Raw genomic sequence first — 15,958 nt, 5'->3', positions numbered from 1 at the left:
GTTGAGTTGCGTGATTTTCACTATGTGCTGGTTATATGACAATAGCTCTTGGGTGGTTTTAACCACTTCCGGTTGTCACAGGAAGTTCTTACTCAACACACGATGTCTTTGGGGTAGACATAAACAGAATCCTGAATAAGAAGTCTCTACCTTAAGAAATGACTGAGTAACAGATGGTTGAGTTGCGTGATTTTCACTATCTGCAGGTGGCAATATGACAATAGCTCTAGGCTATTTTTAACCACTTCCGGTTGTCACAGGAAGCTTTTGCTTCACACACGTTGTCTTTGGGGTAGACATAAACAGAATCCTGAATAAGAAGTCTCTACCTTAAGAAATGACTTAGTAACAGATGGTTGAGTTGCGTGATTTTCACTATCTGCAGGTGGCAATATGACAATAGCTCTAGGCTATTTTTAACCACTTCCGGTTGTCACAGGAAGCTCTTGCTTCACACACGTTGTCTTTGGGGTAGACATAAACAGAATCCTGAATAAGAAGTCTCTACCTTAAGAATTGACTGAGTAACAGATGGTTGAGTTGCGTGATTTTCACTATGTGCTGGTTATATGACAATAGCTCTTGGGTGGTTTTAACCACTTCCGGTTGTCACAGGAAGTTCTTACTCAACACACGTTGTCTTTGGGGTAGACATAAACAGAATCCTGAATAAGAAGTCTCTACCTTAAGAATTGACTGAGTAACAGATGGTTGAGTTGCGTGATTTTCACTATCTGCAGGTGGCAATATGACAATAGCTCTAGGCTATTTTTAACCACTTCCGGTTGTCACAGGAAGCTCTTGCTTCACACACGTTGTCTTTGGGGTAGACATAAACAGAATCCTGAATAAGAAGTCTCTACCTTAAGAATTGACTGAGTAACAGATGGTTGAGTTGCGTGATTTTCACTATCTGCAGGTGGCAATATGACAATAGCTCTAGGCTATTTTTAACCACTTCCGGTTGTCACAGGAAGCTCTTGCTTCACACACGTTGTCTTTGGGGTAGACATAAACAGAATCCTGAATAAGAAGTCTCTACCTTAAGAATTGACTGAGTAACAGATGGTTGAGTTGCTTGATTTTCACTATCTGCAGGTGGCAATATGACAATAGCTCTAGGCTATTTTTAACCACTTCCGGTTGTCACAGGAAGCTCTTGCTTCACACACGTTGTCTTTGGGGTAGACATAAACAGAATCCTGAATAAGAAGTCTCTACCTTAAGAATTGACTGAGTAACAGATGGTTGAGTTGCGTGATTTTCACTATGTGCTGGTTATATGACAATAGCTCTTGGGTGGTTTTAACCACTTCCGGTTGTCACAGGAAGTTCTTACTCAACACACGATGTCTTTGGGGTAGACATAAACAGAATCCTGAATAAGAAGTCTCTACCTTAAGAAATGACTGAGTAACAGATGGTTGAGTTGCGTGATTTTCACTATCTGCAGGTGGCAATATGACAATAGCTCTAGGCTATTTTTAACCACTTCCGGTTGTCACAGGAAGCTTTTGCTTCACACACGTTGTCTTTGGGGTAGACATAAACAGAATCCTGAATAAGAAGTCTCTACCTTAAGAAATGACTTAGTAACAGATGGTTGAGTTGCGTGATTTTCACTATCTGCAGGTGGCAATATGACAATAGCTCTAGGCTATTTTTAACCACTTCCGGTTGTCACAGGAAGCTCTTGCTTCACACACGTTGTCTTTGGGGTAGACATAAACAGAATCCTGAATAAGAAGTCTCTACCTTAAGAATTGACTGAGTAACAGATGGTTGAGTTGCGTGATTTTCACTATGTGCAGGTTATATGACAATAGCTCTTGGGTGGTTTTAACCACTTCCGGTTGTCACAGGAAGTTCTTACTCAACACACGTTGTCTTTGGGGTAGACATAAACAGAATCCTGAATAAGAAGTCTCTACCTTAAGAATTGACTGAGTAACAGATGGTTGAGTTGCGTGATTTTCACTATGCGCACGTAATATGACAATAGCTCTTGGTTGTTTTTAACCACTTCCGGTTGTCACAGGAAGCTCTTGCTTCACACACGTTGTCTTTGGGGTAGACATAAACAGAATCCTGAATAAGAAGCCTCTACCTTAAGAATTGACTGAATGACAGATGGTTGAGTTGCGTGATTTTCACTATCTGCAGGTGGCAATATGACAATAGCTCTAGGCTATTTTTAACCACTTCCGATTGTCACAGGAAGCTCTTGCTTCACACACGTTGTCTTTGGGGTAGACATAAACAGAATCCTGAATAAGAAGTCTCTACCTTAAGAATTGACTGAGTAACAGATGGTTGATTTGCGTGATTTTCACTATCTGCAGGTGGCAATATGACAATAGCTCTAGGCTATTTTTAACCACTTCCGGTTGTCACAGGAAGCTCTTGCTTCACACACGTTGTCTTTGGGGTAGACATAAACAGAATCCTGAATAAGAAGTCTCTACCTTAAGAATTGACTGAGTAACAGATGGTTGAGTTGCGTGATTTTCACTATCTGCAGGTGGCAATATGACAATAGCTCTAGGCTATTTTTAACCACTTCCGGTTGTCACAGGAAGCTCTTGCTTCACACACGTTGTCTTTGGGGTAGACATAAACAGAATCCTGAATAAGAAGTCTCTACCTTAAGAATTGACTGAGTAACAGATGGTTGAGTTGCGTGATTTTCACTATCTGCAGGTGGCAATATGACAATAGCTCTTGGGTGTTTTTAACCACTTCCGGTTGTCACAGGAAGCTCTTGCTTCACACACGTTGTCTTTGGGGTAGACATAAACAGAATCCTGAATAAGAAGTCTCTACCTTAAGAATTGACTGAGTAACAGATGGTTGAGTTGCGTGATTTTCACTATGCGCACGTAATATGACAATAGCTCTTGGGTGATTTTAACCACTTCCGGTTGTCACAGGAAGCTCTTGCTTCACACACGTTGTCTTTGGGGTAGACATAAACAGAATCCTGAATAAGAAGTCTCTACCTTAAGAATTGACTGAGTAACAGATGGTTGAGTTGCGTGATTTTCACTATATGCAGGTTGACCATATGACAATAGCTCTAGGCTGTTTTAACCACTTCCCGTTGTCACAGGAAGTTCTTACTCAACACACGTTGTCTTTGGGGTAGACATAAACAGAATCCTGAATAAGAAGTCTCTACCTTAAGAATTGACTGAGAAACAGATGGTTGAGTTGCGTGATTTTCACTATGCGCACGTAATATGACAATAGCTCTTGGGTGATTTTAACCACTTCCGGTTGTCACAGGAAGCTCTTGCTTCACACACGTTGTCTTTGGGGTAGACATAAACAGAATCCTGAATAAGAAGTCTCTACCTTAAGAATTGACTGAGTAACAGATGGTTGAGTTGCGTGATTTTCACTATCTGCAGGTAGCAATATGACAATAGCTCTAGGCTATTTTTAACCACTTCCGGTTGTCACAGGAAGCTCTTGCTTCACACACGTTGTCTTTGGGGTAGACATAAACAGAATCCTGAATAAGAAGTCTCTACCTTAAGAATTGACTGAGTAACAGATGGTTGAGTTGCGTGATTTTCACTATCTGCAGGTGGCAATATGACAATAGCTCTAGGCTATTTTTAACCACTTCCGGTTGTCACAGGAAGCTCTTGCTTCACACACGTTGTCTTTGGGGTAGACATAAACAGAATCCTGAATAAGAAGTCTCTACCTTAAGAATTGACTGAGTAACAGATGGTTGAGTTGCTTGATTTTCACTATCTGCAGGTGGCAATATGACAATAGCTCTAGGCTATTTTTAACCACTTCCGGTTGTCACAGGAAGCTCTTGCTTCACACACGTTGTCTTTGGGGTAGACATAAACAGAATCCTGAATAAGAAGTCTCTACCTTAAGAATTGACTGAGTAACAGATGGTTGAGTTGCGTGATTTTCACTATGTGCTGGTTATATGACAATAGCTCTTGGGTGGTTTTAACCACTTCCGGTTGTCACAGGAAGTTCTTACTCAACACACGATGTCTTTGGGGTAGACATAAACAGAATCCTGAATAAGAAGTCTCTACCTTAAGAAATGACTGAGTAACAGATGGTTGAGTTGCGTGATTTTCACTATCTGCAGGTGGCAATATGACAATAGCTCTAGGCTATTTTTAACCACTTCCGGTTGTCACAGGAAGCTTTTGCTTCACACACGTTGTCTTTGGGGTAGACATAAACAGAATCCTGAATAAGAAGTCTCTACCTTAAGAAATGACTTAGTAACAGATGGTTGAGTTGCGTTATTTTCACTATCTGCAGGTGGCAATATGACAATAGCTCTAGGCTATTTTTAACCACTTCCGGTTGTCACAGGAAGCTCTTGCTTCACACACGTTGTCTTTGGGGTAGACATAAACAGAATCCTGAATAAGAAGTCTCTACCTTAAGAATTGACTGAGTAACAGATGGTTGAGTTGCGTGATTTTCACTATGTGCTGGTTATATGACAATAGCTCTTGGGTGGTTTTAACCACTTCCGGTTGTCACAGGAAGTTCTTACTCAACACACGTTGTCTTTGGGGTAGACATAAACAGAATCCTGAATAAGAAGTCTCTACCTTAAGAATTGACTGAGTAACAGATGGTTGAGTTGCGTGATTTTCACTATGCGCACGTAATATGACAATAGCTCTTGGTTGTTTTTAACCACTTCCGGTTGTCACAGGAAGCTCTTGCTTCACACACGTTGTCTTTGGGGTAGACTTAAACAGAATCCTGAATAAGAAGCCTCTACCTTAAGAATTGACTGAATGACAGATGGTTGAGTTGCGTGATTTTCACTATCTGCAGGTGGCAATATGACAATAGCTCTAGGCTATTTTTAACCACTTCCGATTGTCACAGGAAGCTCTTGCTTCACACACGTTGTCTTTGGGGTAGACATAAACAGAATCCTGAATAAGAAGTCTCTACCTTAAGAATTGACTGAGTAACAGATGGTTGAGTTGCGTGATTTTCACTATCTGCAGGTGGCAATATGACAATAGCTCTAGGCTATTTTTAACCACTTCCGGTTGTCACAGGAAGCTCTTGCTTCACACATGTTGTCTTTGGGGTAGACATAAACAGAATCCTGAATAAGAAGTCTCTACCTTAAGAATTGACTGAGTAACAGATGGTTGAGTTGCGTGATTTTCACTATCTGCAGGTGGCAATATGACAATAGCTCTAGGCTATTTTTAACCACTTCCGGTTGTCACAGGAAGCTCTTGCTTCACACACGTTGTCTTTGGGGTAGACATAAACAGAATCCTGAATAAGAAGTCTCTACCTTAAGAATTGACTGAGTAACAGATGGTTGAGTTGCGTGATTTTCATTATCTGCAGGTGGCAATATGACAATAGCTCTAGGCTATTTTTAACCACTTCCGGTTGTCACAGGAAGCTCTTGCTTCACACACGTTGTCTTTGGGGTAGACATAAACAGAATCCTGAATAAGAAGTCTCTACCTTAAGAATTGACTGAGTAACAGATGGTTGAGTTGCGTGATTTTCACTATCTCCAGGTGGCAATATGACAATAGCTCTAGGCTATTTTTAACCACTTCCGGTTGTCACAGGAAGCTCTTGCTTCACACACGTTGTCTTTGAGGTAGACATAAACAGAATCCTGAATAAGAAGTCTCTACCTTAAGAATTGACTGAGTAACAGATGGTTGAGTTGCGTGATTTTCACTATGTGCTGGTTATATGACAATAGCTCTTGGGTGGTTTTAACCACTTCCGGTTGTCACAGGAAGTTCTTACTCAACACACGTTGTCTTTGGGGTAGACATAAACAGAATCCTGAATAAGAAGTCTCTACCTTAAGAATTGACTGAGTAACAGATGGTTGATTTGCGTGATTTCACTATCTGCAGGTGGCAATATGACAATAGCTCTAGGCTATTTTTAACCACTTCCGATTGTCACAGGAAGCTCTTGCTTCACACACGTTGTCTTTGGGGTAGACATAAACAGAATCCTGAATAAGAAGTCTCTACCTTAAGAATTGACTGAGTAACAGATGGTTGATTTGCGTGATTTTCACTATCTGCAGGTGGCAATATGACAATAGCTCTAGGCTATTTTTAACCACTTCCGGTTGTCACAGGAAGCTCTTGCTTCACACACGTTGTCTTTGGGGTAGACATAAACAGAATCCTGAATAAGAAGTCTCTACCTTAAGAATTGACTGAGTAACAGATGGTTGAGTTGCGTGATTTTCACTATCTCCAGGTGGCAATATGACAATAGCTCTAGGCTATTTTTAACCACTTCCGGTTGTCACAGGAAGCTCTTGCTTCACACACGTTGTCTTTGGGGTAGACATAAACAGAATCCTGAATAAGAAGTCTCTACCTTAAGAATTGACTGAGTAACAGATGGTTGAGTTGCGTGATTTTCACTATCTGCAGGTGGCAATATGACAATAGCTCTAGGCTATTTTTAACCACTTCCGGTTGTCACAGGAAGCTCTTGCTTCACACACGTTGTCTTTGGGGTAGACATAAACAGAATCCTGAATAAGAAGTCTCTACCTTAAGAATTGACTGAGTAACAGATGGTTGAGTTGCGTGATTTTCACTATCTGCAGGTGGCAATATGACAATAGCTCTAGGCTATTTTTAACCACTTCCGGTTGTCACAGGAAGCTCTTGCTTCACACACGTTGTCTTTGGGGTAGACATAAACAGAATCCTGAATAAGAAGTCTCTACCTTAAGAATTGACTGAGTAACAGATGGTTGAGTTGCGTGATTTTCACTATCTCCAGGTGGCAATATGACAATAGCTCTAGGCTATTTTTAACCACTTCCGGTTGTCACAGGAAGCTCTTGCTTCACACACGTTGTCTTTGAGGTAGACATAAACAGAATCCTGAATAAGAAGTCTCTACCTTAAGAATTGACTGAGTAACAGATGGTTGAGTTGCGTGATTTTCACTATGTGCTGGTTATATGACAATAGCTCTTGGGTGGTTTTAACCACTTCCGGTTGTCACAGGAAGTTCTTACTCAACACACGTTGTCTTTGGGGTAGACATAAACAGAATCCTGAATAATAAGTCTCTACCTTAAGAATTGACTGAGTAACAGATGGTTGAGTTGCGTAATTTTCACTATGCGCACGTAATATGACAATAGCTCTTGGTTGTTTTTAACCACTTCCGGTTGTCACAGGAAGCTCTTGCTTCACACACGTTGTCTTTGGGGTAGACATAAACAGAATCCTGAATAAGAAGCCTCTACCTTAAGAATTGACTGAATGACAGATGGTTGAGTTGCGTGATTTTCACTATGTGCAGGTTATATGACAATAGCTCTTGGGTGTTTTTAACCACTTCCAGTTGTCACAGGAACCTTAGAATCGACACAGGTAGACCTCACAGTAGCCTGATGGATTGTTTTAGAAGACAGGTTCATAAGGCATTCATAACCCACATAGGCTTCAGGTTGAATTTTGGAGAATAGTCTATGTGTTCCAATGGGGAGAGAAGTCATTGCACACAGTTTGATCTAAACACCTTCTTTTCACTGTGAAGGGTTAATGCCACAGGGTCAAGGTTGGCTTGCACAGATCGGGAGGACCTCAGGAACGCTTCTGGTTCCTCTCCATCGCTCGTTGTGTTGATTTCATCATGTCACCTTTGGTGATATTTTTTGATGTTGAATCATATTACAAATACACGGATGCGCATTTGCAATATGATTCAATTGGCATTTAGCATCACAACTTTGGCATGCTCAAAACCACTGCAGAAATGCATAATTGACTGTCCCGATGAACTGGGGATGGCCGTGCAGTGACTGTGGTTCCTCTCCATCGCTCGTTGTGTTGATTTCATCATGTCAACTTTGGTGACATTTTTTGCTGTTGAATCATATTACAAATACACGGATGCGCATTTGCAATATGATTCAATGGGCATTTAGCATCACAAATTTGGCATGCTCAAAACCACTGCAGAAATGCATAATTGACTGTCCCGATGAACTGGGGATGGCCGTGCAGTGACTGTGGTTCCTCTCCATGGCTTGATGGTGAGTTTTTTTGTGATTTTTTGAAAAATGTCCAAAATGACTAGGTGCGCCCCATACTGGATGGGCACTGATGGAAGGTGCTCCCTACCCAACCGTGGACCCCTTGCACCACCCTAAAGGCATTTAAAACCCTTCTAAAAAATTACTCCTGGTAACCCATTTCGGGTCACCATGTGCACTGATGCGCATTTGCAATATGATTCAATGGGCCTCAACATCACGAATTTGGCATGCTCAAAAACACTGCAGAAATGCAAAATTAACTGTCCCGATGAACTGGTGATGGCCGGGCAGTGACTGTGGTTCCTCTCCATGGCTTGATGATGACATGAGAGAAGTGGGATTGTCGTTTTTTAGCGATTTTTTTGAAAAATGTCCAAAATGACTAGGGGCGCCCCATACTGGATGGGCACTGATGGAAGGTGCTCCCTACCCAACCGTGGACCCCTTGCACCACCCTAAAGGCATTTAAAACCCTTCTAAAAAATTACTCCTGGTAACCCATTTCGGGTCACCATGTCCACGGATGCGCATTTGCAATATGATTCAATGGGCCTCAACATCACGAATTTGGCATGCTCAAAAACACTAAAGATATGCAAAATTGACTGTCCCGATGAACTGGGGATGGCCGGGCAGTGACTGTGGTTCCTCTCCATGACTTGATGGTGTCATGAGAGAAGTGGGACTGTCAATTTTTAGCGATTTTTTGAAAAATGTCCAAAATGACTAGGGGCGCCTTATACTGGATGGGCACTGATGGAAGGTGCTCCCTACCCAACCGTGCACCCCTTGCACCACCCTAAAGGCATTTAAAACCCTTCTAAAAAAATACTCCTGGTAACCCATTTCGGGTCACCATGTGCACTGATGCGCATTTGCAATATGTTTCAATGGATCTCAACATCACGTATTTGGCATGCTCAAAAACACTGCAGAAATGCATAATCTACTGTCCCGATGAACTGGGGATGGCCGGGCAGTGACTGTGGTTCCTCTCTGTCGCTCATTGTGTTGATTTCATCATGTCAACTTTGGTGATATTTTTTGCTGTTGAATCATATTGCAAACGCACGTTACGTTTGCAATATAGAGCGTTACGTTTGCAATATGATTTAATGGGCATTTAGCATCACAAATTTAGGCATGCTCAAAAATACTGCAGAAATGCATAATTGACTGGCCCGATGAACTCGGGATGGCCGGGCAGTGACTGTGGTTCCTCTCCATTGCTCGTCACCCAGCAGTCAGCGTCCATCAGTCAATTAGATGTCAATCTGACACCAAACTGATAGCATCTGACACCAAATCCACTTTTTCCAACTCGTATAGAAGCCAACTATCACATATGTCAGAGAAGGCCCATAATTCACAGTGCTTTCAATTTTAACCATAAAAAAACATAAAACACATAGTTACGTTATAGCTGCGGGTCCAGCTCTGACATTATGTGTAGGCCTATGTGAGGCGACCCCGAATCCCAAGTTTCGGCTTGATAGGTCATTCGGTGCCCGAGCAATGGCCTTAATTGGTGCTGAAAATCCACTTTTTCAGGGCGTTACTACGGGGTCCCTGAATGAGCTATTGGACAGAGATATTGGGGTCCGTCTCTATGGGCCGAGCTGGTTTCAATGCACCTAGTCTTGCGACTCTGGGACATTTCTACATGAATATCCGTGATATTCAAAATGAATTGAACATATTGCAAATGCACGAGGCGGTTTCTCGGTCTGAGAACCTTCTAGAGCCCCATAAATGACTGTGCACTATCGACTTGAGCTCTAGAACAGGTTTCTAAAATTTCGGAGCTCTAGGTCTGACGGTTCTTGAATCGTTTGAACGAAAGTAACTATTGAAGGCGGTATAAGACTCTAAGCCCCACACTATGTCCCTATGGCCAAATTGTGTGTGTGTGTTTTTGTTTTTTTGCAAAAAGAATAGACACACATTGTCTTTGGGGTAGGCATATACAGAATCCTCAATATGAAGTCTCTATCTAAAGAATTGGCTGGATGACATAGGGTTGAGTTGCGTGATTTTCACTATGTGCAGGTTATATGACAATAGCTCTTGGGTGTTTTTAACCACTTCCGGTTGTCACAGGAAGCTCTTACTCAACACACGTTGTCTTTGGGTTAGACATAAACAGAGTCCTGAATATGAAGTCTCTACCTTAAGAATTGACTGAATAACAGATGGTTGAGTTGCGTGATTTTCACTATATGCAGGTTGACCATATGACAATAGCTCTTGGCTGTTTTTAACAACTTCCGGTTGTCACAGGAAGCTCTTGCTTCACACACGTTGTCTTTGGGGTAGACATAAACAGAATCCTGAATATGAAGTCTCTACCTTAAGAATTGACTGAATGACAGATGGTTGAGTTGCATGATTTTCACTATCTGCAGGTTGCTTATATGACAATAGCTCTAGGGTGATTTTAACATTTTCCGGTTGCTCCAGGAACCTTAGAATCGACACAGGTAGACCTCACAGTAGCCTGATGGATTGTTATAGAAGACAGGTTCATAAGGCATTCATAACCCACATAGACTTCAGGTTGAATTTAGGAGAATTGTCAATGTATTCCTATGGGGAGAGAAGTCATTGCACACAGTTTGATCTAAACACCTTCTTTTCACTGTGAAGGGTTAATGCCACAGGGTCATGGTTAGGCTTGCACAGATCGGGAGGACCTCAGGAACGCTCCTGAGGTTGAATTGTGCTTCTAACCCTAATGGTTCTCTCACTGTCACCCATAAGCACTTTACATATTGGTGCAGGCCTCATTTTGGGCCTAGTTTTCTCACGGTCGCTGCGCTCATACCGAGCAAGCTACGGTCAAGCGGGGCGTCTCATTGAACTCGTCTCAGCCTAGAGATAATGGTAATGCCATTGCAGGCTCTTTGTGTCTTTAAGCACCGCACTGTGTCACTCCGTCCTCTCTGTGTGTGTGTTTGAGAGAGCTTTTCTTTGACATCTGATGGGATAAATGACTGATTTACAGTTCATGAGGGTTGCCTAGTCACACATATGAAGTTGTGGAAAGATCTGACCTTTTTAACCCTTCAAAACAGCCCCTATGACACCATTATAAGGCATTTCTGGTTGACACAGGAATCTGAACGTTAGGCTCTTATAGAATATTGAGTTTTAAGTGTTTCTGTTAAGAACTGACTTATTTACAGAGGGTTGAACAAGTGTGTGTTGTTTCAGAAAATCACAGAAATCTCGCAGAGCTCCGAAACCTGCCTTAACGGACTCATCTGAACACGCTGCAACTGGATATGTAACTTTTTTGAAAAAAAAACCTCTTGTTGTTGAATATCACCAATGTGTCATTGTACAATTTCTCTGAAATGAACATTGGTAAATGCATGGTTCCTTTTCTCCTGACACCGTAGGCTCATGTAGTTTGATGTGAAGCGGTCAAATCAGCACTCTATTTTCCTGTTTGACTTTCAATCCCAGAAAAATAGCCTTAACTCGAAAAGCGTCGAGGCCTCAACTCCATCCTGTTCGGGGCCAACTGCCCATTATGCCAAACCCACGCAGACCGAGTTTCGTCTTCGAATTATCTTCCGTTTAGGAGAAAAAGCCGTGTCGCGATTGGTGATATATGTTACATTTGCAATATGATTCCATACGCCCTCTCGTGGAATAATCCGGGACTGCAAGGAAATGACCAAAATTTGAAAATTTTATTAAACGGAAACGGAAGGTCCGAGAGACTCCGTTCGATGACTTCCTGGAAGATCCGGCCCCTGTGAGCGGCCCGACGCCGTCCGCGGATTTATCGGACGTGGTCGGACGTCTAGTAAGGGAGCGTACATTTGCAATATGGACTTTCTCACTAACCATACGGATGGCGCACGTGACGTCCCTTCATGTATGTAAGGCTATTTGACCAAGCAGAGTGATAGAGTGCTGCATCAGATGACCTGGGCTCCACCATCACCTGACCTCAATCCAATTGAGATGGTTTGAGATGAGTTGGACCACAGAGTGAAGGAAAAGCAGCCAACAAGTGCTCAGCATATGTGGGAACTCCTTCAAGAGTGTTGAAAAAGCATTCCTCATCAAAATCAAATCAAGTCAAATTGTATTGGTCACATACACATGGTTAGCAGATGTTAATGCGAGTGTAGCGAAATGCTTGTGCTTCTAGTTCCGACCGTGCAGTAATATCTAACAAGTAACCTAACAATTTCACAACTACCTTATACACACAAGTGTAAAGGAATTAATAAGAATATGTACATATAAATATATGGATGAGCGATGGCCGTGCGGCATAGGCAAGATGCAGTAGATGGTATAGAGTACAGTATATACATATGAGATGAGTAATGTAGGGTATGTAAACATTATATAAAGTGGCATTGTTTAAAGTGACTAGTGATACATTTATTACATCCAATTTTGTATTATTAAAGTGGCTAGAGATTTGAGTCAGTATGTTATCAGCAGCTACTCAATGTTAGTGATGGCTGTTTAACAGTCTGATGGCCTTGAGATAGAAGCTGTTTTTCAGTCTCTCGGTCCCAGCTTTGATGCACCTGTACTGACCTCACCTTCTAGATGATAGTGGGGTGAACAGGCAGTGGCTCGGGTGGTTGTTGTCCTTTATGATCTTTTTGGCCTTCCTGTGACATCGGGTGGTGTAGGTGTCCTGGAGGGCAGGTAGTAGTTTTTCCCCTGTGAGGCGTTGTGCAGACCTCACTACCCTCTGGAGAGCCTTACGGTTTTGGGCGGAGCAGTTGCCGTACCCGGTGGTGATACAGCCCGACAGGATGTTCTCGATTGTGCATCTGTAAAAGTGTGAGTGTTTTCGGTGACAAGTCAAATCTTTTCAGCCTCCTGAGGTTGAAGAGGCGCTGTGGCGCCTTCTTCACCACGCTGTCTGTGGGTGGACCATTTCAGTTTATCTGTGATGTGTACGCCGAGGAACTTAAAACTTTCCACCTTCTCCACTACTGTCCCGTTGATGTGGATGGGGGGTGCTCCCTCTGCTGTTTCCTGAAGTCCACAATCATCTCCTTTGTTTTGTTGACCTTGAGTGTGAGGTTATTTTCCTGACACCACACTCCGAGAGCCCTCACCTCCTCCCTGTAGGCCATCTCGTCGTTGTTGGTAAGCTGGTTGAGAGAATGCCAAGAGTGTGCAAAGCTGTCATCAAGGCAAAGGTTGGCTACTTTGAAGAATCTAAAATATATTTAGAATTGTTTAACACTTTTTTGGTTACTACATGATTCCATGTGTTATTTCATAGTTTTGATGTCTTCAATATTATTCTACAATGTAGAAAATAGTAAATATAAAGAAAAACCCTTGAATGCGTAGGTGTGTCCAAACTTTTGACTGGTACTGTATAGGTCTACTTAACATTCATTTCTGGTGTTTGTTTGTTAAAAAAATATCTAATAAACGTATTTATATCAGACCTCAATGCACCTCCTGAAAAAACTACCTTGAGTAAAAGTAACATCTATAGAGGTTGAACATACAGTAGAAGCAGCATGTTGTGTTACCCAATGTCTCCAAACAGACAGCAATACTAGGGTGTACTTCCTACAGTCTTTGTATTGTTCAAAGGAAGCATTTTCAGTTGTGGTTACTTTTGTAAGCTATGGAAGAAGCTGGGAGTAGCTAGCGGTACTATAAACTCGCTCAACCTATCCATTCTCTCCCTCACTGTATGTCCAAGCTTCTTCAACAACCCATGCTAACATTTTCCTGCATGTCTTTCTCAAATCATTGGTTGTTCAACATTAGTGCACTGTATGTCCTCTGTGTTTTAGTGTGGTGCAACTGCTCTGTAAGATGAAAAGCCTGTTGAAAATAACAACTCATACGTATTAACTCAACCACAAATCCTTTGATGCAAGAGAACATGACCTTACTCTAACATGTGTATTCCCAGACGTTGATTTTCACCATTCATCTGTCCTGTGTGAGAAGCACCCTATCACAAGTTTACTAAATCTTAATTGAACTTTATCTTGTAATCATTTGGAGTTTATCGATCAGGATATAGCTAACATTTCCGCCAATACCTGTAACAGCAACACTATACCTAATCATCTTTTCACTTTTCACCAAAATTAATGTCTCCCTTGCATTAGTATTAATGACCCTGCCATTTCTTTGCATGACTTTGTGATCTTGTATTTAAACAAAAGAAAGGTTCTCTCTTTACTGTGAATGTTTGTTTGTATGTGTTTGCATCTATTTGTCCGTCTGTATGTATGAGCGTGTGTGCGTGTACTCGCATAAGTGTTTTTGTGTGAATAGGTTTTTGTGCACATATACGTGTATGTGAGTGTGTAAGTGTGTGGTTAGAGTGTTTGTGTGTGTGTGTGCACTGTCTACAACATGTGTGCAAATGTGTGTGTGCAGATGTGTATATACTTGCATATGTGTGTGTATTATTGCGTATGTGTGTGTGAGTGCGTTTTGTGTATGTGTTTGTGTGTGTATGGAGGATGGTTGCCCCAGGGTAAACTCCCTCCTCCTCTCTGTGATGTGTCTGTGCCTGTTTGTAGGCGCGTCCACCCAGGACTCGGACGCTGTGGAGCCCGAAAAGCAGGTGGACAGCAACGTCAAAATGGCTGGTGTCATCGCAGGCATCCTCATGTTCGTCATCATCCTACTAGGAGTGGTTCTCACCTTCAAACGCAGGTAAAGAGTGGTCGAGAAACTCCTAGTGTGTCCCCGATGCTGCAAGTGGAAATATGTCAGCTACTATAGTACTAGTAGCCTCACACCATAGTGTGACCCAATGTCCCATCCGCAATATGACTAGAATACTTCTAAGGCCTCAGTTGAGCTGAAATACCATTGGGACTAACTCATAAGGAGGAAGGTATGTTTTTAGGGGGTCTACGGACACACACAGCTTTCTATGTCTTGTTAACATGCACACTGGCTTACTTCCATCACATCTCTGTCTCCTTCCTTTGTCTCTTGCTTTCCTAAACTACCCTAATCACATACTGCCCATGCCATTTTGCTATGCTAGGACCCACAGTTTTAAAAAAATCTATACTTTCAAAATGTGCCGCCTAATTATCCACATATACAGAGAGGAATTAAACTTTGAAATATCTTACTACTGTACTTCATGACCATTAATTTGTCATATGCTATGCTGTTGAGACAAAATTGCATGTCACAATCACCACTGTTCTTGAAAATAAACAGGGTAGAAATGTATGATAATTTCATGAATTCAAATTAATAAACTTTATCAACTATTAATACATGTAATCATAAATAAATCATATTTTAATATTTAACATTTATAAACAAGGCATGTATGAATTGGCAACCAATCTGGAGACAAAACTGTGGGTGTTACAGGTTAACTATGCTAACTATGCTAAATGGACAACTGGAAACCAATTCTCCCATAAATAGTTAAGACCGATAGGCAGCCAAGCCACCCGTGGAGGATATAGATTGGAGAGGGAGAAGAAGTGCTTAGGCTTCAATATCCTAAGACGCCTGGCATGCTGGGTCATCTATATTTCATTCTTGCAACCTAGATAGTTCGGGGGCAATGTTTTTTAAATTGCAGTGTTTTACATGGCTTTTAGCCACTATCAATTATTTGTGGTGAAAACCTGTTGGAAGCGAGTACACTGTCCATTTAATCTTTCAAAGTAGTGTTACACATGTTTTAGAGATTTCCAAATGGACTTAGTTTTTTGTACTAATAACATACGAATGAATTGAATGGACAGGCAAATACTTAATGGTGATTTTATGTTTTCCTGCCCTGTAGCTTAAGCCCTTAGGACTCTTACAGCGCTGTCAAATGTGCTTTTCAAAAAGTCCAAGATAAAAACCCTTAAATAATTAATGGTAAACTCACAAAATTGTAGCATTTTG

The 15,958-nt window shown here is 41.7% G+C and overlaps 1 protein-coding gene across 9 annotated transcripts in view; it reads left to right on the top strand.

The window, feature by feature from the left end:
- LOC115151117 (receptor-type tyrosine-protein phosphatase T) overlaps positions 1-15,958 on the top strand; it is a 587,678-nt gene that overhangs the window by 399,781 nt on the left and 171,939 nt on the right. For all 9 annotated transcript variants that reach the window (XM_029695125.1, XM_029695122.1, XM_029695121.1 and 6 more), the window contains exon 14: positions 14,611-14,746. In XM_029695125.1, coding sequence (XP_029550985.1) covers positions 14,611-14,746 — 136 coding nt within the window. The remainder of the gene's footprint in view (positions 1-14,610; positions 14,747-15,958) is intronic.

The sequence above is a fragment of the Salmo trutta genome, chromosome 16 (genome assembly GCF_901001165.1).
Source record: "Salmo trutta chromosome 16, fSalTru1.1, whole genome shotgun sequence".
Taxonomy (NCBI): Eukaryota; Metazoa; Chordata; class Actinopteri; order Salmoniformes; family Salmonidae; genus Salmo; species Salmo trutta.
This window is presented reverse-complemented; position numbering and strand designations above follow the sequence as displayed.